The following is a 24,070-nucleotide window of genomic DNA, read 5'->3' as shown; positions in this document are numbered from 1 at the left end:
AAATAAGAATCGGCTGCTGCTCGTTATGAGTCATTTACTCATTTGTACACTTACACGCACCTATGTCCTCAACCTTAAAGACTCCTTTTTTCCTTTTCCCCAATTTTACGATTTTGCCTTCGCACTTCTTTCTCTCTCTCAATAACACAAGAAGACATACTCACATTCTGTACAATATTATCGGCCAGCCTCAGGGACACAGACGCCACCCTAAGCCATCGATCCCCCGTCATCTCTTTTAGTCCGTCACGAGTCGGATCCGAGCTTAGGACATTGGATCCAACAAAACCGAGCTCAAGATTAGGGCATCGAACTTGGGCAGCCTAAGTTTGGCGTAGCCCGAGGCCGACGGCCCCATTTGTGTTCTCCTTTAGTGCCAGCTCAAAAGAACAAACAAGGATAGAGGCATCAAATTCGAGCAGAATGATTACATGTGATCAAGTGTGCAAATATACCGTACGAAACACCAATAAACGGATATTGAATTCTTGCCCATCTAGAATGTATATATGTGGTTGATTTGTGGATGAGATTTAAGCCAAAAAGGGTGGAAAAATCACCACTTTTACGAAAAACCATTCAACTAAGCTATAATCAAAAAGACAAGGAGAGGACGTTAGAACTCGCCGATGGAAGTGGAAGCAGCAGCTCTCCTTCTCGCTTGCAATTATGCTCAGTCCCTGGGCATTCGAAAAGCGATATTTGAAATCGATTGTAAGGTCTTAATTGATGCCATCCAACAAAAGGGTCTTTGCCCTTGGAGTATTCAACCTTTCGTCAAGATTCTCGCTTTCAATTTCAAAGACAATCCAAGTTGGAAATGGACGGACCCGTAGATCCAAGAATGGAGCAGCTTCACGCAACTTGCAAATTGGGCCTCTAATCATATAGGCACCACATCCTCTTTTCTTTACCATGATCTCCCTTCTAGAGTTAAAAATATTGTACTAATAGAGTCTTTTTTTATATTTCGTTCTAATGTAGGTAATGCTTCCTTTTTGTAATCGCCTTGTTTGCAATATAAAGTTTAATTTCTAGCAAAAAAAAAAGCTATAATCAAAACAAAAACAAAAAGAAAGCAAAATAGGAAGAGAGAGAGATCCACGTGTACGTAGAAGATTCAGCACAAAACCCACCAGAATCGCCCATCCTTGTTGGTTTATTTACAATTTTGCCATCGGTGAAGCTTCAGCACGAACCTCTCTCGGGACGTTTGTCATCCACATTCCACTAGGGTTTAGCGGCGAACGCGAGTTTTTGTTACTGCCGCGACCTCTCTACTGCCCACCCGTTCGACGAATTGCCTGAAAACAATGGGGCGCAAGGCGAAGAAATTCATCGACAAGAAGAAGTCGGCGACCTTCCAGTTGTTGTCCCGCGACTCCGCCGACCCCGGCTTCGACGACGCTCCCGGCGGCGACCGCATCTTCGTCCGCGTCGACAACAACCCTTACTCGGCCGGTACCTTGGAGGACGCCGACAACGACGGCGATGGCGGTGACGATCCGATGTCGATGTACGCGGACGCGCCCGGCGACTGCGACGGCGGCGGCAGCGATGACGGCGCGACGGGAGGTGTGGTGGGGACTCGGGGTGTTGGAGGTGGAGGTGGAGATGTTGCGTCGGCGTCGCGGCTGCCGGAGCATGTCAGGAGGGAGATTCTGGAGCTTGGGTTCCCTGACGATGGTTATAATTACTTGTCGCATTTGAGGGAGATTAGGAATGCGGGCGGTGGTTCCGCTTTTTATCAGAATTCTAAGGCGAGGCTTGATCTGGTTCCGAAAGATGTCAAGGTTGGTCTTTTGATGTTGTGGTATTCTCTGTTTCGTTTGCAATCTTAGTGTTCTTGGGGATAACTTTGCTTTGGATTAGCTGTTTGAGGTTAGTGTAAATTGCAGCATTTGAGATGTGAGTGTTCTGCTAGATTAGATTGCGTTCATCTGAGGTTGGGATTACAGGATATGAAAGAAAGTGGAGTTTTTTCTCTTTTTTTTGCTTATTTGGTTGGCTGTTGAGGTGCCTGAATTTGTGTTTTTACCATTTTATTATATCTACATTTGTCTCGAGGCTTCAGTGTTTGGGATGTGGTTCATGAGGACCAACTTTATTCAACTTCTTTGATTTCAGGCTTATGATGCTTCACGGGTACAAGTTCCTAAAGCAGAAGGTGATCCTAATGATAAATCGATTTATAGTGTTGCAGCCAATAGTGTTAATGTGAGAGTACAGAAAGCCATGGATCCTGAAGTTGCTGCATTACTTGATGATAGTGACCTCTCACGGTTTGGGTCTGATGTCGAGGACTTGGAAGAAGATTTTGTTGTTCAGGCAAACCATCCTGAAGGCGAGGACAGTATTGCGGACGAAAATTCGCAATATTCCGGGATGCCTGAAGTGATGGGGAGAGTCGTTAATGGATCAGGTACTTCTGCTGGTCAAGAGAGACAAATTGACAATGGCTTTCCTCATGAAATAAGAAGTCGGTTTGTGGAACGAAATGGCGACTTTGACGACGAGAAGCCACGAGAACATCGTGAGCTGGATGAGCTATTTGATCTTGTAAGTTGTTTAATTTTTCCTCATGCTAGTATATGCTTTCTTGATTCTGATAATTGACTCGATAAGTGGATGAGCTGATAAAACTGTCTCTCTTTTTTTTACTCCGACAAGTTTGTGAAAAAAAATGACTCGGATTAATGCCTAGGCACCAAAAGTCAAAATGACATGCTTTCAGCTCTTAGCTTGCGGATAATAGATTCATAGATTCTGCTGTCCCTTCCTTTTTCAGTGAATGATGGTGAATCCGCCTCTACTTTAGCCTTCTACCTGACTGCAGGACAATAGCAGAGGCACATATAATTTGTTGGATATCACTTGGCATTTTATGCGTTGTTGTTCAAGTGCACTTGATGGGCTGACAATCCATTACCCCCGTTGGACTGTCTTACTGAATTTTAGCTACTGTCTCTCTCTCTCTCTCTAACCGTTGTGGTTGGATTTGGTTACACCTTTTTTCCCCTCTTTAGAAGAGTCTGTTGCTGGTATGGTCTGTATAATAAGAATCCTGCCATCTTTTAAGACCTAGCCTTGAGGTGCTTTTCTGCATCACTTGTTAGGAGATTTTGAAATCATGTGGTTGGACTGCTTTTGCTGAAAAAGAAAAAGTATTGGTTGGACCTCATCATCCTAACTCATGAGGTTCTTCTTCGACTCCGAGTAGATTGATGCTAGCCGTATACTGAGTTCTTGTGATATTGGTGTTTTTGACTCTATTTCTGTGAGTGCTTATGCTAATCTGGATGGATGTTGAGCATGCCTTGTGATAAAATCATCCGCTGAATTAGTGGGATAAGTTTGAAGATAAGTTCAGATGAAACTAGTCACTTTATTTATACATATGGTACTGGAAGTTGTTAGAAACTGTGCATTTTGGCCTGAGTTGCATCCGCATCAGACACTGAATCGACGGTAACTCAGACAATTTCTTTTAATTATTCTTTGTCTCCTCCGCTCTCGTTTCCCCTTCTTAAATGCTGAAATTTCTCTACTGGTAGCAGAATTCCCATGAGCTAGTACTATTCAGCCGATGTTTGACATCATTCCTTTAGTTTAACTGACTTAAATCCGTTTCTTTTTCTGATATCTGATGTTTTTCTTCTTTATTGTTTGAAGCTTGAACGTCAAGAGTACGGATCTGAGGAAGACGAGGATGATGGTTATGGTGGTTGTATGGCCGAAGAAGATGAATCTCTTGCTCTGAAACTCAAACAGGCCTTTGATGACAAAGTTATGGATGATCTGGAAATTGATGACAAGTATAGAGTTCCAGCTGATTTATTAAAGGATAATGAAGTGAAAAGCAAACAGCTACAGGATTCTGCTGCTGATTTGATCCGTCGTTGTGTGGAATATGCAGACAAGTATGAAAATGAGAATGATGACAAAGAAGTAGTTATTGTGGAAGAAAGTAGTGATGAATCTGAGGTGTGGGACTGTGAAACTATTGTCTCTACATATTCGAATCTTGATAATCACCCAGGCAAAATTGAAGCACCTGAGGTAGCCAGAAAGAAGAAATTGGCCAGTACAATTTCTGTTGCTTTAGGTGCGGCCAATCCGTTAATACCCCTCAGAGGAAAAGAAAAACTCCCTGTTGACTATATGCCTCGGAGCATGAAATCATCGGTGGAAAAGGTCAAGGGTGGCAGTGTCTCGAGGAATGAGCAGCCCATGAGGAAACAGCCTGGTCAAGAGTCAAAGGAAGAGAAGAAAGAGCGCAAGGTAAATACCTGCTTCCTGTAATTCTTATCGAGAAATTTGTTAAGCCATTTTGAGTTTCATCCCTTTGTGCAACTTTGTTGCTTTGACTAGAGGGAGAGGACTTTTGTATGGTGTATGTACTTCAGTTTCTGGCCCTTAAGAGAGCGGTTCCTTCAATTGTATTCTATCGTCTAAGATGTTCATCTGAATATAAATTCAGGCTGCCGTGAAGGAGGAAAGACGGGAAGCACGTCGCGTGAAGAAGGAAATGAAGGGAATTTACAGGTGTGAAGCGCAGCGGGCGCAAAAAGCGGCTGCCATCACCGGCCCGTCTTCCATCCCTCTCATGTAGTTTAAGTTGAAGTGTTTCACCTACCGGACGGGATTGAGTCCAACGGGATGAAGAGTCGAAGCTTGCATACCCTCTTGTCTCCAATTGGATAGTGTGGCAACTGGACATGAAAGCTGTAACGCTAGGATTTTTAAGTTTTACTTATTCACACATGTGAACGCTGTCGTGTGGGGTGTGTGCATCCTGAACGTGGATGAGATTTGATGACACTAAGGAAAATTATCGACTAAGGAAGCTAAGGGGAGACCAACCTCGCTCACCTTTTGGCACAGGCTGTCGTCTGATGAAAGCGAAAAGGGCTCTTGGCAGAGAAGTGTCATTGCCCATAGAAAAGCTCCTGCTGAGAAATTGCAAATTTCAAGATTCAACGGTTGACAGTAAATTGTCGAATGACAACTTCGCGATCCCCAAAAGTAAAAGAACGGTAAAGCAATCACAAAGGGAGAATGATGCACTCGTTTCTGCGTTTAGTGCGCATTTAGAATCATCTTTTTCAGAACTTCACTTGCTCAGATTCATCAAAACGTAAGCAAGCTTATAAAGGATGTAATTCAGGGGACAACCCAAAGTCCTGGAGATCACAGTTGTATGCCTTTGCGCTACATGGAGGTAGGGCTGTGCAATCGGACAGTTTTTATCCGGACCGGACCGCCCTAAAAACCGGTCAGCTTCTGGAACCGGGGGGAACCAGACCGTATTCGAAGCCGGTTTTATAAACCCTGAAATCCTTAATTTTTCTCAACATCTTTTTTTCTATCCCCCTCTTTTTTCTATTCTCCCCAAACTCACTCAACACTTCACAAGCCACCCTCCTCCTCACGAGTCACCCAAACTCTCTCTCTCTCTCTCTCTCTCTCTCTCTCTCTCTCTCTCTCTCTCTCTCTCTCTCTCTCTCTCTCTCTCTCTCTCGAACTCGAACGAGTCACCCTCCTCTTCACTCGCTCATAGCTTGCCCGCGTTCGTTCCTTACTCGCCTTTGCACACTCACCTTCATTCATCTTTTATTTTGAATCGATTTGTTACTCGTATTATTTTGCTGTACAAATGAGACTAAAAAAGAAACAAAAGAAAAACAAGTGTTCGGGTAGATCTTAGAACCAGAATGGGAAAACAAGGTAGGTTTCAGGACAAACATGGTAGATTTCAGGTTTCAAAAACTGAGAACTGATTCTAACAAGATAAGTTACGGGTTTTAAATCTGAAACCGATCAATCCCACGTGGTAGATTAGGTTACAAGGCAAAGAAGATTATATTGCCCGTGCTCTGTCCTATTTTTAGAGTAAAATTAATGAAGCATGAGCAAAAGCCAACCCTTATCATACCATATAATAAATTTCTCACAGAACCCAACACGCTTTTTTCGAATAGAATCATCTATCTATCTTGTGAAACATATATTACAACTCAATTTAAGGCCAAAAAAGATAAAGAAAAAGAAATACATTGAAAACTGGGTATATATTTCTCGGTCTTTTTGCTGTAGATCAAATATATTTATCAATAGGCGTACTGAAGAAATTGTTATGTAGGCTTGGTCTAATGAGTTATGCAAATCGCATTTATATTATATAATTTTTTGATGATATTTTATTTTCAAGGGGTAGCAATCCTTTTCCCCCCCTAAATTAGATTTTTTAATAGTTTGTCAATAGTTTGACCAAACAAAAATAGTTTTTCAATATACAAATGTGTAAATTGATATTCCTATTGTATCGCTCACATATTTAAAATTTAAAATTTGAATAATTGTTTATCTTATAAACAGTTTTACCAAGAAAATTGTAAATTGATTTTCGCTTTTCTTACATTTGTGTACAATTTCTTCACATTGTGCCTATAATTTATTTTCACAATTTAATAATACGAAATATCGATAAAAACAATTTCGTCAAATCTTTTAAATGTCAATTTTTATTTGGAAATGTAGTTTTTGCTTGTAGTTAACAAATAAAAACCAAGAAAGAGGCAAGACTCAGACTGGAGGGTAGGAAATTATTTTGTGTCAATTATTTATGTTATATCATACCATAGTCAAAAGTTTTCGAAGCGATCAAACTATTTTTTTTAACATTAGAAATGAGTGAAAATGTATGGATTCATGTCGGAATGTCTCGATTTCGGAGATTTTTGTAGCTTCGACTCTTCTCCTTGCTTCAGCCATGTTAGCAAAACAAGATGCTTCCTTCTTCTGTAAACCGCTCCTCCTCTTTCGTTTTTCAGTCCAAAGTCTTCAGCACCAGAAGGTCCTATCCAAGCCTATTACTAATGCTGCAACAAGAAGCGACGGAGCGAGCAGCTCCCTCGTTTACTGCAACACCCAGATCACGAAGCATGGAAGAAACGGTCGCGTCGAAGATGCTGAGTCCGTCTTCCGGTGGATGCCCTTCAAGAGTACCGTTTCTTGGACCGCCATGCTCACCGCGTATGCGGACAACGGGCGGATTCGGGAAGCCCGGCAAGTGTTCGACGAAATGCCCGACAGGAATACCGCTTCGTATAATGCGATGATCACTGCCTACGTCCGCAACAATTGGAATGTCAATAAAGCTTATGAGTTGTTCGCTGAGATTCCTGACCGCAATGCGGTCTCTTACGGTGCCATGATCACGGGGTTTGTTCGGGCAGGGAAGGTAGACAAAGCGAAAGAACTTTACCTTTCGATGCCGGTCAAGTGGCGAGATCCTGTGTGCTCGAATGCATTGATAAGTGGGTATTTGAAGTCGGGGGCACTCGAAGAGGCGGTTTGGGTTTTTGAGGGTATGGCACAGAGAGATGTCGTTTCCTGGAGCTCTATGCTGGACGGATATTGCAAGAACGTTGGCGTTGGTGCTGCCAGAGAGCTGTTCGATAAGATGCCGGAGCGAAATGTTGTATCCTGGACTGCTATGATTAATGGGTATATGAAGATGGGGCATTTTGAATGTGGTTTTGATCTTTTTCTGGACATGAGAAAGGAAGGAACAGTAAGGGTGAATTCTACGACACTTACTGTTATGTTTGAAGCTTGTGGCGACTTTGGGAGGTCCCAGGAAGGAATTCAGATCCATGGATTGGTGTATCAACTTGGACTTGAATTTGATTTATTTATAAGAAATTCCATTATCAAAATGTATTCTAGTTTTGGCTTTGTAGATGATGCTATTAAGATTTTTGATTCAATGGACGAAAGGAACGAAGTCACATGGAATAGTTTAATCTCTGCTTATGTCCAGAATGATAGTATTGGAGAAGCCTATCGTCTATTTGCAAAGATGCCTGGGAAGGATGCAGTCTCTTGGACAACTATTATTTCAGGATTTTTTGGAAACGGAATGATTGATGAATCGATTAAGCTATTTGAAATGATGCCTTTAAAAGATGACATTGCCTGGACGGCCATGATATCTGGTTTTGTGAAGAATGGCGAATTTGAGGAGGCATTCCATTGGTACATTCAAATGCTTCAGAAAGCAATCAAGCCTAATCCTCTTACCTTAAGCAGTGTGCTAAGTGCTTCTGCTGCTTCGGCAACACTGAACCATGGTGTACAGATTCATGCTCATGTTGTGAAGATGGACCTGGAGCATGTTCTTTCTACGCAGAACTCATTAATATCGATGTACTCAAAGTGTGGAAGCGTTCTCGATGCCTACAGAATATTCACAGAAACAACTGACCCTAACATAATATCTTACAATTCTATCATCACTGGGCTTGCGCAAAATGGATTTGGTACAGAAGCTCTCAGATTATTTAAAAAGATGCAGAATGCAAGTCAGGAGCCTAATGGAGTTACATTTCTTGCCATTCTCTCTGCATGCACTCATGTAGGGCTTGTTGAAGAAGGATGGAACTATTTTAAATCCATGAAGTCATTATATGGGATAGAACCGGGGCCCGATCATTATGCTTGCATGGTTGACCTCCTTGGCCGAGCTGGATTGCTGGATGAAGCTATTTGTTTGATTAGTTCGATGCCTCTTGAGCCCCACCCTGGTGTTTGGGGAGCCCTTCTTAGTGCAAGTAAGATGCACTCACGGGTTGATCTTGCAGAGCTTGCAGCTCAAAAGCTGATCAAGTTGCAGCCCGATAATGCAACATCTTACGTTGTTTTGTCCAACCTTTATTATTCCTCTGGGAAGCATGACTTTTCTGACCTTGTTAGAATGGCCCAGAAATCTAAAAGAGTGAGAAAGAGTCCAGGATGCAGTTGGATTATGATGAAGGGCAGTGTCCATTTGTTCCTCGCGGGAGACAACTCCCATGCAGATATCGGAGATATAGAAGCTACTCTATGCACTATCTCAAAGGAAATACAACTTTTAGAATCTCAGTTGTAATGGCTCCTCAATCCTCTCATCTAATCTAATGATAAATGTATTCAATTGTCATTGATAATGGGGTCGCAAGTCATCCAGGATACTTCTGCATACTGTTTTCGAGCGCAGAGCCAGAGCCTTTTTGGGGGTTGGTGCTTCTCTCTGAAACAACAAGGTAAATGGAGAATTTGATCTTCCATCTGTCTCATCTGTTGGATCAGCCTCCACTGCAGATAAATCGACAATCATTTCACTGCTCAACTTGCATATCCTTCTGACATTAAAAGGTATAGTACTAATTAAATTTAAATTGATGTAATTTCTGTCTCACATTGTGTTGAAACGGTTCTTCTTTATCCATGGGCAATGAGTTTCTGTATCCGTATTTGCAGGAGTAGGTGGACGTACTCATGAAGGCCTTTTCGCCATGCATAAACTAAACCAACAATTAGGATGATTCCCCCAATCTTGTGCTTAATTACTCTCATACTTCTTATAATTGCCTTTTGTTGACCGACAGGAACATGCAATGTGTTAAAGAATGCACTTAGATTTGGAAGTAGCTGTTTTGCAGGCAGTGGGAGATTACCTGCAATCTGTCCTTGACGTTCTTTTGTTCGGCAGGGGGCTAGCCACTGTGCATTATCGCCAATGGTCGAGTCACAGGTGATGTGCATCATTAATGCTGCACCTTAAAGCTGCTAGGTTGGAACATTTTCCTGGTGCTTCTTCAAATTCGGAGCTGCACCATGCTGGTCACTGGGGTCACTTCCCTTTGCATGAGCCATAGCTTTCTTGTGCTTCTCACTACCATTGCTTTTTGCAATCAGTGGATCTTACTCAATTCCAAAAAATCTGAAATGCTCCCTAAAGGCTCAACGCATCACATGTTCCTCACTTGGCCAAATCTTAATGGCCTGCAAGAGTAATGTGGGTGGCGACAAATTAGTAATGGCAAGGCGCGAAGGCAGGTTTTTGCTGTCCACGCAGTTCGTATATTCGTCCTCACAAGCTTCCGATGGTTGTAGCACCACTTGTCACCATAGCAGCCGCTTATCAAAATGTTAAAAAGTGTTTGTGGGGAATTATAGCGTTGGAAATATCAGCCTCAATGGCCACTCTATTATTATTCCATGATCATAATCAAATCTATCATTAACTTACTAATTTATTTAAAAAAACTCTATTTAATGAGGTAATTATTATGACGAGAATGTACCAAAGCGTTGAACTTGTGGATATTCACGATGCAAATCTAAGTTAATATCGTTTAATGGGTACTGATTTCTTTCCTTTTTTTTCGCAAAAATGACACGTTGCAGCCCGCACTTCGTTGGAAATTGGAATACGGCATCTTGTTCCTTTTATGTGGTTGTGGGTAGCCTCAGATTTTCATTTTGTTCGGTATATATGTGAACATGTGGACGTCGCGAGGTCCGCTCGACGCATTTGATATTTCGGAGTCGGCCCTTCTCCTCTTAACTCCTCCCCATCTTCTCGGACCGACCAACCACCATGGCCGCGGCGAACATGTTGCTCAAGCTTTCAGTGCTCCTCAACCTCTTGTCCAGCTCGCACTTGGGACTTTGGCCGAATCAGAAGCACGCGACGAGGGTGTCCCCGCCGACGTGCGACCGCATCGAGTGCCCGAGCTTCGACGTCGTGCACGTGGGCGACGGCTACGAGATCCGGCGCTACAATTCCACGGTGTGGATGTCCACTGCTCCCATCCCCGACATCTCTCTCGTCGAAGCCACTCGCTCCGGCTTCCGCCAGTATGATTCCTACATCTTTATTATCACTCTAGTAATTCCATTGCCATCCTTATGTCCAATTCATGTCCCGATCGAGTCACGATCGAGTCGTGCTCTCGTGTCGAGAATTGCAATCCTTGCTTTGCTAGCTTGAACCATATAGATCCTCATTCCTCCTATTTAGCTTAGGCCAAATCAATGGCGATGGTGTGCCAGGAGAGTGCCCTCAAGAGTGATGCCCAGAACGGTGATACTGATTTACCAGGATCTATAAAGTGACCTGATAAACTATAACTATGCCATAGCCCCCGACAATAGTTTGCTAGTTTGCTTTTTTAATTGTATCTCTAGTATTATTCATGCCATAATACGGCTGTTGGCCTAAATTAAGTTAAAGGGTCTGTAGAATTCCACATAATTCATCGGTGTTGTTGGATTAGCTTTTGAACGGATTGACAAATTTACAGGTTGTGGCCCCTGTGACCATCATTTCGTAGTTTCCGACTTCCATTTAATTGGAATCGGTTTCCACGAATTAGCTTAGGCTCATGCATGAGAGAGCTTTGATGTGTAAATTAAAAAGTCAGTGCGACATCTATTTCTATAATAGCTAGATGTATCGACACAGTATCACGTTACATGTAATTCGATAGCAGTGTGGGGTATTGAAACTTTTGGATGACTGAAGAAAAGATTACCCATATTTGTCAATCATCTTTTCCTCATTTAATCCATCTTGGTGATCAAAGTTTCATATGTGATTGGATTGAATCGATTTAGTCATTCGCATGAAACTCCTGAGTGAAACATATAGCTGAGAATTAGATCTTCGTAGTCTGTCTAAAAATCGCTCCTAATTGATTCTCAGGCTATTTGACTACATACAAGGTAAGAACAGCTATGAAAAACAGATAGAGATGACGGCACCAGTGATCACCGAGGTCTCTCCAAGCGATGGTCCGTTTTGTGCATCCTCGTTTGTTGTGAGCTTCTATGTGCCAAAAGAGAACCAAGCGAACCCGCCCCCAGCAGAAGGCCTCCACGCTCAGAGGTGGAAGCTCATGTACGTCGCCATTAGACAGTTCGGAGGATTCGTCACCGACTCTGATGTTGCAGTGGAGGCAGCTGCCTTGGAAGCCAGCCTTAGTGGCACTACTTGGGCTAATGCCATCCAGAAGAGCCGTGAGAAAGAGAGCAGCACAAGCACTTCGGTTTACACAGTCGCACAGTATAATTCTCCGTTCGAGTTCGAGAATAGAGTGAATGAGATATGGATGCCGTTCGACATGGAAGATGCTTCCTCTATGTGAATGAGAGAGCAAAGGATAGAGAAGTCTCTCTAGTTTTTACATGTAGTTTAGTTTATTGGAGAACTTGCACCTTCCTTGCATGTTTCTTAACCAAGAATGAAAAACAAAGTAGCTGCCATGTGATATCCTACTTTGATTTGATTGTATCAAGCATCATATAACCTTTTGAGTTCCGGATATTTTTATCTTTTCTCCAATTGAGGTCAATGATTGTCGAGATGCGAAATGCAGTCATTCATTGCGGTTCCGTATGTCAAGCTACCATATGAGAAGTGTTTTCGATAGATCACAAGTGAGGACAGGTTATTAACCCTCCTTTGAAATTATTATCGCCTTAAATTAACTGTCACATGACATTATCAACTTTTATTTGAGTGACTCTTCAATTTTACTCCGATTAAGTTGTTAATTAGTTTAGGTTACCAACCCTTATTTGAGTTACTTACTGATCTTTATTTATTACCCAATTGGTTAGTATAAAAATAAAAGTTGGTAAGCTAGTATGGAAATTACTAATTTGCCGACTATATAAAAAAAGCTGTGTGCATTAATAAGTTACCAACAAGGCAAAAGTCTTGGTTAACATTTTTTACAAACAGTATTTTCACACTTACCTACTTTTATTGAAATTTATCCGCATGAAAAGAAAATCTATATTTTTGGGTACAAAATATACAATCCTGCTTTTAATATAATTTGGGCAAACTATCGTGTATAATTAGTTCGAATAGAATGTTAAAGAAATGGCATGTATCCAAGCATTTCTGCATAAAATGATGTTGTAAATCTCAACCTTTATATCCAAGAGAGAATTTCAAAAAGGAGTACCAATACTCAGTGTATAAAAAAAAAAATTTGTATGTACAACTGAAAACTAGGATTGAGCCCACCGCCATAACTGGTGCAGCTCATCCACAGGAGGCATCTCCTTCATCAATCTGTTGAACGATTCGTCCCTGCACAAGGACGCATTTGTTCGCTGAACTGGCTCAATTCGGCTCTCACCGGAATGGCTCTTTGCCTGCCATTTTCGAAAGTGTAGTGGAAGAGGTTGTCCGCCGACTTTGGTGAAATGGCAACTGTGGAATCCTTGCCGGTCAGCTTCTGGACAACGGATTTGAAGCTCGCTGCGTCGGTTTTGACGTACTCTGTGTTTATGATCACCACCTTAACTGGTGTCGCATTTCCTCCTCTGCCCGACATTGCTGGAAAAAATTTCTGGGGACGGTGTAATATAATCGCGAGAAGACGAAGGTCAAGAACAAGAGATCTCTGCTTCTGCTATAAGTGTGGTTTCGGACGCTTCCTTTTGGCTTGTGTTCTGAGGAAAGATTGTTGCGTGACCTCTTATTTATAGGTGGACGACTCAACCGTGGGGAGAAACAGCCAACGGAAGCTATTTCACGTTGGAGTTTTATGAGAGTTTGAAAATGGAAGGGTCAACTTAAAAGCAAGGACATGAGTTGACCGCCGCAGTCATTTTAGATGATTTAATAAGCAGCAGTCTAGAAGGACCAGAACTAAAGGAGAGAGATCGGGTCAAAATTTAGCAATAAAGAAATGAAGAACTTCAACGGCCATGCATGCACGTAAGTATTGATCTCATCAATCAGCAAGAGAAGAACAATCAAAGAGGATGTGGGGGACTACTCCAAGAGGAAAGAGAGAGAGAGAGAGAGAGAGAGAGAGAGAGGAACGCAAGGGTGAACTTGAGCTGGCATCGATCAGGCGAAGAAGAAACCCAACGACAAGTCAAAGGCATGACCAGTCAGCCAAAAAATGTGAGTGTTTCAGCCTTCAGGCTCTATTTCGTGCTTGGGATTCAAGTAACTCCTGCTTTTTGCCCCGACGGAATGTCCATTGTCAGTGCAAAGGAGAAGGCTGGGGATTTAAGGTGAGTAAAATATAGCTATAGAAATTCCATGCAATGGGATGATCCTTGCGTCAAAATTATCTTTGGAATATATGTAACTCGGTTCATTTGAACTAGGAATTCTTCTTTACACTAACTTTGTTGATCTCATGGCATATGCAAAATGAGTTAGCTTTGCTAATTGAATGCCTTCCATGTGATCAATCATTGATACGCTTGTGAAAAAAAAAAAAAAAAGCCATCTATCGAGACCAACCTCATACTAATTCATGTTTTTGATAAGTACATAATGACTTTTCATATATTTGATCAGGGGTCGGGGTCAACTAGTAATGTTCTTATGCAATGATTGACTAAATGGAGTCGCCTAATTGACTCTCAAGCTATTTGACTACATCCAAGGTAAGAACAGCTACCAAAAACATACAGAGATGACATCACCGGTGATCACCGAGGTCTCTCCAAGCTATGGTCCGTTTTGCAGATCCTCGTTTGTCGTGAGCTTCTATGTGCCGAAAGAGAACCAAGCAAACCCGCCCCCAGCGGAAGGCCTCCATGCGCAGAGGTGGAAGCCCACTTACGTTGCCATTAGACAGTTTGGCGGATTCGTCGTCGACTACGATGTTGCAGTGGAGGCAGCCGCCTTGGAAGCCAGCCTTAGCGGCACTACTTGGGCTAATGCCACCCAGAAGAGCCGCGAGAAAGAGAGCAGCACTAGCGCTTCGGTTTACACGGTCACGCAGTATAATTCTCCGTTCGAGTTCGATAACAGAGTAAACGAGATATGGATGCTGTTCGACATGGAAGATGCTCCCTCCATATGAGTGAGAGAGTGAAGGATAGAGAAGTCTCTCTAGTCTTTACAGATAGTTTGAGTTTAGTGGAGAACTTGCACCTTGTTTGCATGCATCTTACCGAAGTAATGAAAAACAAAGTAGCTGCCATGGGATATCCTACTTTGATATGTTTGGATCGGGCACCGTATTCTTGTGAGTTCTCCATATAATTTTGTCTGTTCTTCAATTGAAATCGACAATTGATCTAAAATGCGAAATGCAGGCATTCCATGTTATATACGGACAATTCTATTGGTTTGTTCCGGGAAAAAACGGATTTTTTGTCGTGCTAGTAGATTTCTGAAACGATTGCTCACTGTCAAAAAATTGTAGACAAAAGAAAAATTATTTTGTTGACTTTCTGGTAATTAATTGGTAACTTTAGTACGCTTTTATAAAATTAATAGATCTTTTGGGGAGCTTGCAAATTACCCACTTTTTATCATTTACCAAGTTTTCTTTACCTTTTTTTTTAATTTCTTAAATTTGCCGACTCTTATATGAACTTATCAATATTTATTTGAGTAATGCACCAACTTTTTTCCAATTAAGTTCTCAAATAGTTTTGCAAAACCAACTTTCATTTGAACTACTTACCAATATTTAATTGATTTTTTTTAACTTATCGACTTTTCTTATCACTTACCTATTTGTTTTCTACAAACACGTTATATGTATTAATTTTAATATGAGTGTGTTAACATATATTTCTATGACTTACCGGTTTTTCCCCAATTAAATTATCAATTAGTTTTAATTTTTTTTATCACAATTGAGTTCTTATCAATATTTAATTGATTTTTACTAAAAGAATTATCAATTTTTCTATTAAATTTACCAACTTTTATTTTCATTGCTTATCAACCACGTAAAATTAGAACTTCTCTTCAAAAATTACCAACTTAGTGAAAGTGAATACTGACATTTCTTCAACTAAGTTACTAACTAGTTTTGCGTTATCAATTCTTGTTTTAGCTACCAACATTTATTTGATATTGTTAATTACCAACTTCTCTTATCTTTTACGAACTTTTATTTATCATTCTTATTGACGCCTTAAATTTCTCAACTAGTATATGAAATTACAAACTTTATTTGAGTGACTTACCACATTTTCTTTGATTGAGTTCTCAACTAGTATTTGGGTAAATTCTAATTTGAGTTGCTTAACTACATTTATTTGATTTTCTTTTCACAATTTACCAACTTCTCTTTAAAGTTATCAAGTTTTTTTTTCCTTACTTACCAACTTGTTTCATTTACAACTCTTTTAAAAGTTACCAACCTTAATTAGAGGGGAAAAGTGCCAAAAAAGTCCTAAACCTTTTGCATTAGTGCCAATTTAGTCCTAAACCTTTTTTTGGTGCCAATTCAGTCCTAAACCTTTTGCATTGGTGCCAATTTAGTCCTAAACCTTTTTTTGGTGCCAATTAAGTCCTAAACCTTTTAAATTAGTGCCAATTCAGTCCTAAACCTTTTATTTTTGTGCCAATTTAGTCCTTCGGTCAATTTTGACCGAATTTCTGTGGACATGTGCGGCGCGACATCACCGCGCGCGTACGGCCGACGTGGACAAAATAAATAATATTTTAATATTTTTTGAATTTTTATTTTTTCCTTTTTTTCTTTTTTTCCACTTTTTTTTGGCTTTCTCCTTCCTGCGGCCGGTCGCCGGTCCGGCGACCGGCCAGAGGCCAAAGGCCGGCGAGCTCGACCTCGCCGGCCACTGGGGAGGGCGGCCTCGCCGCGGCCTCCGGCGAGGGCTCGAGCCTCGCCACTCGCCCGACCTCGCCCGGCCGCCGGCGAGTCGGGCCTCGCCCGACCATGGCGAGGCTCGCCCTCGCCGCGGCCTCCGGCGAGGGCTCGAGCCTCGCCACTTCGCCCGACCTCGCCCGGCCGCCGGCGAGGTCGGGCCTCGCCCGACCATGGCTAGGCTCGCCCTCGCTGCGGCCTCCCGGCAAGGGCTCGAGCCTCGCCATGGTCGGGGAGGCCCGACCTCGCCCGGATCTCGCGAGGTCGAGCCTCGCCCGACCAAGGCGAGGCCGCCCTCCCAGGGGGCCGGCGAGGTCGAGCTCGCCGACCCGCGGCCTGGCCGGTCGCCGGACCGGCGACCGGCCGAGGAAGGAAGAAAGCCAAAAAAAAGTGGAAAAAAAGAAAAAAGGAAAAAATAAAAATTCAAAAAATATTAAAATATTATTTTATTTGTCCACGTCAGCTACGTCGGCGCTGTGACGGTCGCCGAGCTGCCCACGCCAGCAAATTCCGGTCAAAATTGACTGGAAGGACTAAATTGACACAAAAATAAAAGGTTTAGGACTGAATTGGCACCAATTTAAAAGGTTTAGGACTTAATTGGCACCAAAAAAAGGTTTAGGACTAAATTGGTACCAATGCAAAAGGTTTAGGACTGAATTGGCACCAAAAAAAGGTTTATGACTAAATTGGCACTAATGCAAAAGGTTTAGGACTTTTTTGGCACTTTTCCCTTAATTAGAGTAATTACTCACTTTTCTCCAACTAAGGTACCAAATAACTTTGCATAATCAACTTTAATTTGAGTTAGTTACCGACACTTAATTGGTGTTTTAGATTACCAACTTCTCTTATCTCTAACCAAAAAACTTTTCTTATCTTTTCAAAATTTTATTTACCTTTCTAAGTAGCAACTTAAACTTACCAACTAGTATATGAAATTATCAACTTTTATTTGAGTGAGTTACCAACTTTTCTCCAGTTAAGTTATCAATTAGTTTTGGTCACCCACACTTATCCAAATTGCTTAACAACATTTTATTTAACTTTTAATTACCAACCTTTCTATTAGCATAAAAACAAAAGTTAGTGAGGTAATATAAAAATTACTAATTTGAAAACTATGAAAATAGTTGGTGATTTCATAAAAGTGTTGGTTTGTTACAAGCAAATTAAAAATCTCCTTTTCTTTTACTGACAGTATTTTGACACTTACCTACATTTATTGAAAGTTATCAGCACGGAAATAAAATTCCTATTTGATGAAACTGAACAAAGAATCCTGCTAGTGCTTATAATATGATTTGGGCAACTATGGTGTATAAGTACTTAGAACGGAATTTTGAATAAATGGCACATATCCAAGCATTTCTGCATAAAATGATTTTGCAAATCTCAACCTTTATAGCCAAGACATAATTACAAAAAGGAGTACCAATACTCAATGTATAAAAAAAAATTTGTATGTACAACTGAAAACTAGGATTGAGCCCACAGCCATAGCTGGTGCAGCTCATCCACAGGAGGCATCTCCTTCATCAATCTATTGAACGATTCGTCCCTGCACAAGGACGCATTTGTACGCTGAACCGGCTCAATTCCGCTCCTCTCCGGCATGGCTCTTTGTCTGCCTCCTTCGAAAGGGCAGTGGAAGAGGTTGTCCGCCGACTTTGGCGAAATGGCAACTGTGGAATCCTTGCCGGTCAGCTTCTGGACAACGGATTTGAAGCTGGCTGCGTCGGTTTCGATGTGCTGCGTGTTTATGATCACCACCTTAACTGGGTTCGCATTTCGTCCTCTGCCCGACATTGCTGGAAACAATTTCCTGGGACGGTGTAATGTAATCGCGGGAAGATGAAGGTCGAGAACAAGAGATCTCTGCTTCTGCTATAAACGTGGTTTCGGACGCTTCTTTTGGGCTTGTGTTCTGAGGAAAGACGGCTGCGTTACCTCCTATTTATAAGTGGACAACTCAACCGTGGGGAGAAGCAGCCAACGGAAGCTATTTCACAAGCAAGGACATGAGAGAGATTGGGTCAAAATTTACGGTAACAAGAAAAGAAATGAAGAAATTCAACGGCCATGCATGTACGTGAGTGTTGATCTCATCGATCAGCAAGAGAAGAGCAATCAAAGAGCATGTGGGGGACAACTCCAAGAGGAAAGAGGAGAGAGAGAGAGAGAGAGAGAGAGAGAGAGAGAGAGGAACGCAAGGGTGGACTTGAACAGGCTTCGATCAGGCGAAGAAGAAAGGAAGACATGTCAAACCCGACGACAAGTCAAAGGCAAGACCAGTCAGCCAAATAATAAATAAAGCCAGTGTTTAAGGCTCTAATATTTTTTCTCGGGCATGGGATTCTGGTAACTCGTACTTTTAGCCGCCGATGAAAAGTCAACTGTTAGTCCAAAGGAGAAAGCTGGGAAGTTAAGGTGAGCAATGCATAGCTATACAAAATTTCATGCAATGAAAAATACTTGCGTGAAATTATTTTCGAATTTATGTAGCTAGGTCAATTTGAACTGAGCATTCTTCTTTACGCAAACAGAAAATGACACAAACAATCCCTGAACTTTAGCTTAATATGCAATTTGGTCCTTGAACTTTTAATTTATTCACTGCAGTCTCTGAAATTTAACCCAATGTGTAATGTAATCCCTTAACTTTTAATTTGTTCAATGTCATCCATAAACTTTTGGTACATGTTCGATTCAATCCCTGAATCATATATATGAAAATATTTAATGTAGTCCCTCCATTAATTCAAGTTCAGAGACTACATTGAACATTTTTATATAGTTCAAGGACTAAATTGAACATGTACCAAAAGTTTTAAGGACCAAATTAAAAATTCATGGACCAAATTGCACATTAGGCCAAAGTTCAATGACTGTTTATGTCATTATCCCTCACGTAAACATAGTTGATCTCACGAGATATGTAAGTCATCGATCGGAGATTGAACTCGCAATAATTCATTTTTTGATAAGTAAATAATTACTCTCAATATTCAAACGCACCATTTCTGAACAATGATCAAAGATCTGAAACTATTAGAATAAAAAAAAAAAGAGCTATCATGCGGTCCATATTTCCACCTTCGAAACACCACATATGGAAACTCCAGGTGATATTGATATAATTACCAGAAAATCAAGACGTCATATATTGCCCATATATTAAAATTATAGCAGCTTGATATAGTTCCCAAAAACATTAATAGCATTGAAAATATTGCAGAAGGCTACGATACCAAAGTGCACCAAGCTGTTTTATAGCGCACCTATCTGCCAAGAGATATTCGTCATATGCAGATTGCATACAATATTATAGTCCTTTGACATTTGGGCACCAAAATGCTCTACAATAAATTTGTCTCTCATATATTTTGATGTTATTTCTTTTCCCAAATCTTTTGTATATTGTCAAACTCACTTCATCAAAAGATGAGAATAAAATTAATTAAAGAAAAAATCAAAAGATTCGACTTATAAATTATTGGTAACTATATCAAAACCGCCTGGGAGTTTCCATAGATAGCGTCTCGAAGGTGGAATTAGGATTTCACCGGCGGTGGACCGTACAACAACTCATTAAAAAAAAAAGAAATATATTTTACTACAGAATTTCAGCGAGCGAAGCGATCCTAAGTATATGTGAATGGCAAAGAAGCAATTGGACTCTATTTGTTTCGCACAATTGCAATGAATTTATAACTTTTTTTGGTAATTATCCTCGTAACTTGCGTCCTCTCGCGTCGTCTGCATGATTTCGCCCAGTTGCTCTTAGCCCATAATATAAAGCCCAAAAACTAAAAGCAATCTCTTGTATGGGCTTCTATGTCCTTTACAATTTTTGGGAGGATCTGTTTAAAGCCCAATTTCCTTTAGTTTAATGCAAGTGCCCATGTCTTTAAGATCTTTCTTTTCCAGGTTCATCTTAAACTATATGAGTTGATAATAGTTCAATGCTGAATGAATTTCCATGTAAGCAAAGCGAAAAACTAAGAAGAATTTGTTAACCCAGATATATGCTATATTTTTGTAAAATAGATCATGTAAGTGTGGACCGTGTGGTGTAAAGTAATAGCAAACCGATCACAACATGTGTGATCAACCGTTATAAAGACTTGCTATTCTTTAATTAATTTCAACTAAACATAAAATTCGATAAATGATACTATCTTAAAAGCCCTTGATTTTGGTGGAAGACAACCTTTTGTTTGGAACGATATAATTAATGTACAATTGGGCTCCGTTTGTTTCGATGAATAAGCTAGATTGCAACATGGTGCAGAAGAAATAGTCTGTGTGTTTGAGGTGGTGGTGAGCAACGAAGAAGAGGAGGGTCTCGAGGGTATAGAGGCTGCACTGCTTGGAGCGGTAGGCAGTCTCGGCGGCGTGGGGGAAGGAGAAGTCAGAACCGAACCGGAATTCATCGCCAACGTGGAGGATCTTGTCGAGGTCGCCATGCGTGGTGAAGTCACGGAGGGCAAAGAGAGGGTCCATTGGTGGAGTAGGAGACAACAATTGAGAGAAGGTGCATAGTGTCTAGAGAACTCATTTATATTTAACGAAAAACCAAAGCCCGAATCCATTTCATGATTTGTGTATGGCCTGGGCCGGACTTTCACCATCACTTTCACCCCTCGTCCATAACCTGATCCCTAACTCAACAAGCCGGTCCATGAAGCCATCCATTCTTCAAAGGCAACAATATAGGGAGAAAAAAATGCTAAAAATGAATCTCAATACGAGTTGAGTATAGGTCGGATCGGGTATGGATCGAGAAATTTATATTGTAAATAAATGGGTCAAAACGAGTTAAATTGATCAATTGGATTGGACCGTATATGACTCAACTCGAATCCTACTTGACCGATCAATTTGACGAGCCTAGCCCAAGTGGTTAAATTACGTACTCTCTATGTGCTTTAAGCTTCTTGGACACATGCTCCGACCAAGCATCCTCTAACATCTAACAACAACATGTCGTAATGTCTTCTACATCGAATTGGACCACATCCCTACATTGAAACCAAGTGGGCTCGACAAGTTTCAGTGACAAAACGCAGAATGTTAATATTTTGTAGACAAGGTAGACAAATTTAATGAAAGAGCATCCACGATTTAATAAATATGGATAGAATAAAATTTATGCACTACATACCGTCCATTACTATAAGATATATTAAGCCCATCCCTTTTTTTTCCCAATATCTATTCATATTGACCTTTCTCTAAAATTTAAGTGCGTGTTTGCATCTGTCGATGTAGTGATTATAGCCACAGTAGAGCAAAATATCTAATCAAAACCCTTATTATCAGAGAAAAATATTTCCTTATTCGCTTAATGTATACATTAAGATATATTTGATGTAATTCGTAATAAGTAGCTAGGTCGTAATTGGTTTGTATAATCATATAGTGTTAGATTATTTCAGCTAATCCCCAGATTGGGTCGAGTATACGTTGGGCCCGCCAATGAAAAGCCGTAATGAAAAAATGTCCCTTGACTCAAGCCCATGTGTTCCTGTCTGGTCATCCATTGGCCCCCCGGACCATCTCTTCCTTTCTATTCCATTTTTCTAATATAATGCAGAAAGTTTTTTCTTCATAATACGGTGTACTAAGTAATAAAAGTTGTGATATTATGAAAAAATAAAACTCGCCTTTTTCTTGGAAATTTTTTAATATTATATCATTTGTTTGCAACACATACATGCAAATTTTGGCCCACCCTGATTACGAGTTAGTCTACTTAATAGGTTAAAATTTTGAAGTGGAAATTTTAAGTAAATATTAACGGTTTGATTAGGATATTTAGGATTAGATACATTGGATAATATCCCGAATCACAAACCTCGTGCCAAATAAGATTTTGACCCAAATAAGAAAAGATTGATATTTTCAGCATACTATCGCCTTCATGCTATCTTAACAACTGGTCAAAAGCATCCAGGGCACTAGTTAACAAGATTTTGTGAAATGCATTATTTCAATAGCAGTTGTTGTTTCGCCGAAAAGTGTTCCCATCAATGAAAGATCTTTCACTGAAATTGATTCTTCAATTTTATAATTAACACAAGTTCAGTGGCTATTCCAAACAGGAGTTTCAATGAATCACAAGGAATGGTGCTTCGTTGGAATTTAATCGGCGACAAAGTATAAAACACTTTGCCAATTTTAATCGATGACAAAGTGCGATGATAAAGATACAATGTCGGAATTTAATTATCAACAAAAATATCTGAACCTACGACTAAAGTATGGGAAGGGAATTGAAAGATATTTAAATTGCAGAAAGTAAAGATAAAAGTAAAGAATATTGAGTTCTGTGATTGATTGAGAGAGTTTTACGTGAATACACTTCAGATATTTATTGCCCAGCAAATTGATAATCGCTTATGAGCGGTTATCATTTGAATATTTGCGTGTAACTTCCTTGCCACAATCCTAGGCTTCATAACTCTCTTATGAACTGTTTTTACTTGAATCATTTAGCGTAACTTCCTTGCCACGATCTCAGACTTCATAACATAATTCTTATCCAAAGCAACTTCAACTGTCTTCAACACTTATTTTGAATATTAATCATGTGGTTAAACTATTATCAATTAATCGCCATTGTATATCGATAGTAGTGTTTAGTCACTGGTTTTTCTGATTACTAGATAATCACTGACGAATCGTCTTTGCATAATAACACTTAGTCATCGATATAATTGTTACTCAGTAACATTGGAATCAATCATCAACTAATCACTACCGCTTATCGATAGCAACATCTTGGTCATCAATATCTAGAAATCGATCGGCATTTTCCTCTTGCCAATAGTTCTATCCATAATCGACCAAACCCTACTCCCATTGACTCAGTTTGTCGATTATAGTCAAAAGTTGGTCATTTTTTTGGTGTAAACAATTGTCAAAGGGTGATATGAATGTGTAAAGTTCTTATATAGAAGGGAATTAGTCTCGCGTGATCGAGGAGTGATGATTTTTGAGATGTTGCTTGTGGACAAATTCAGTGGTCTTAGATGGCCTATTAGAGATACACCGGCTAGAAATCATCAGTCTTGCCGCCCAGAAGATCAAATTATCCGCCACAAGTTTCCTTCCGTGCTCATCTTACCTTTAACTCAAAACACTCTATCATGTCCATCATACTTTTTATAAAATATCGGATCAATTGCCTGAGGGAAATGTGTTTTCCAGAGGGCCAACTTGATCGTTTGTCAGGTGCTACATCTTGCACCATGTATTAGAAACTTGGACGCGTTAGACCTGAGGGTGTCGATCTTCTTCTTACTGAGTCTCTGTCGTCTTCTTCTAAAGCTGTATCTCAAAAACTTTGTTCATGGAGGTCAAGATGCGAGACCCCACATCTCTCTCTCTCTCTCTCTCTCTCTCTCTCTCTCTCTCTCTCTCTCTCTCTCTCTCTATTACAGAGTCGAACTGCGATGTGGGAACATGATTATCTGAGCTCCCCAGCCCCACACAAAACTCATTGACTTTTTCTCTGTTTTTGTCGGGGATTGCATGCATGCACAATGCCAATAGAAACAAATACACGTGAAACCAAAACTAAGAAATGGAAGTCGTAAAAAGAAAAGAAGAGGAACATCAGTTGAACA

The 24,070-nt window shown here is 40.6% G+C and overlaps 5 protein-coding genes across 5 annotated transcripts; 4 read left to right on the top strand and 1 right to left on the bottom strand.

The window, feature by feature from the left end:
- Window positions 1-1,204: 1,204 nt before the first annotated feature.
- LOC115681284 (uncharacterized) lies at window positions 1,205-4,834 on the top strand. Its single transcript, XM_030605184.2, has 4 exons — window positions 1,205-1,793; window positions 2,128-2,559; window positions 3,673-4,281; window positions 4,481-4,834. The coding sequence occupies exons 1-4, from the start codon at window positions 1,314-1,316 to the stop codon at window positions 4,610-4,612; spliced, it is 1,653 nt and encodes a 550-aa protein (XP_030461044.1). The 5' UTR covers window positions 1,205-1,313; the 3' UTR covers window positions 4,613-4,834.
- A 1,938-nt stretch (window positions 4,835-6,772) lies between these two features.
- LOC115681258 (pentatricopeptide repeat-containing protein At1g53600, mitochondrial) lies at window positions 6,773-9,014 on the top strand. Its single transcript, XM_030605139.2, has one exon. It carries the CDS (start codon window positions 6,773-6,775, stop codon window positions 8,930-8,932), a length of 2,160 nt encoding a protein of 719 aa, XP_030460999.2. The 3' UTR covers window positions 8,933-9,014.
- A 1,328-nt stretch (window positions 9,015-10,342) lies between these two features.
- LOC115681259 (uncharacterized) lies at window positions 10,343-12,217 on the top strand. The gene is made up of 2 exons (XM_030605140.2): window positions 10,343-10,686; window positions 11,534-12,217. The coding sequence occupies exons 1-2, from the start codon at window positions 10,427-10,429 to the stop codon at window positions 11,973-11,975; spliced, it is 702 nt and encodes a 233-aa protein (XP_030461000.1). The 5' UTR covers window positions 10,343-10,426; the 3' UTR covers window positions 11,976-12,217.
- A 1,518-nt stretch (window positions 12,218-13,735) lies between these two features.
- LOC115681170 (uncharacterized) lies at window positions 13,736-14,715 on the top strand. The gene is made up of 2 exons (XM_056317196.1): window positions 13,736-13,869; window positions 14,219-14,715. Exons 1-2 carry the CDS (start codon window positions 13,736-13,738, stop codon window positions 14,670-14,672), a joined length of 588 nt encoding a protein of 195 aa, XP_056173171.1. The 3' UTR covers window positions 14,673-14,715.
- A 3,200-nt stretch (window positions 14,716-17,915) lies between these two features.
- On the bottom strand, window positions 17,916-18,245 carry LOC115681307 (VQ motif-containing protein 10-like). The gene has a single exon (XM_030605222.2). The coding sequence runs from the start codon at window positions 18,243-18,245 to the stop codon at window positions 17,916-17,918; it is 330 nt and encodes a 109-aa protein (XP_030461082.1).
- Between the last annotated feature and the right edge of the window lie 5,825 nt (window positions 18,246-24,070).

The sequence above is a fragment of the Syzygium oleosum genome, unplaced genomic scaffold (assembly GCF_021117445.2).
Source record: "Syzygium oleosum isolate NSW1041296 unplaced genomic scaffold, Sole_v2.1 Sole_v2.13, whole genome shotgun sequence".
Taxonomy (NCBI): domain Eukaryota; kingdom Viridiplantae; phylum Streptophyta; class Magnoliopsida; order Myrtales; family Myrtaceae; genus Syzygium; species Syzygium oleosum.
Note: the sequence above shows the minus strand (reverse complement) of the source record. Positions and strands in the feature narration are given on the sequence as shown.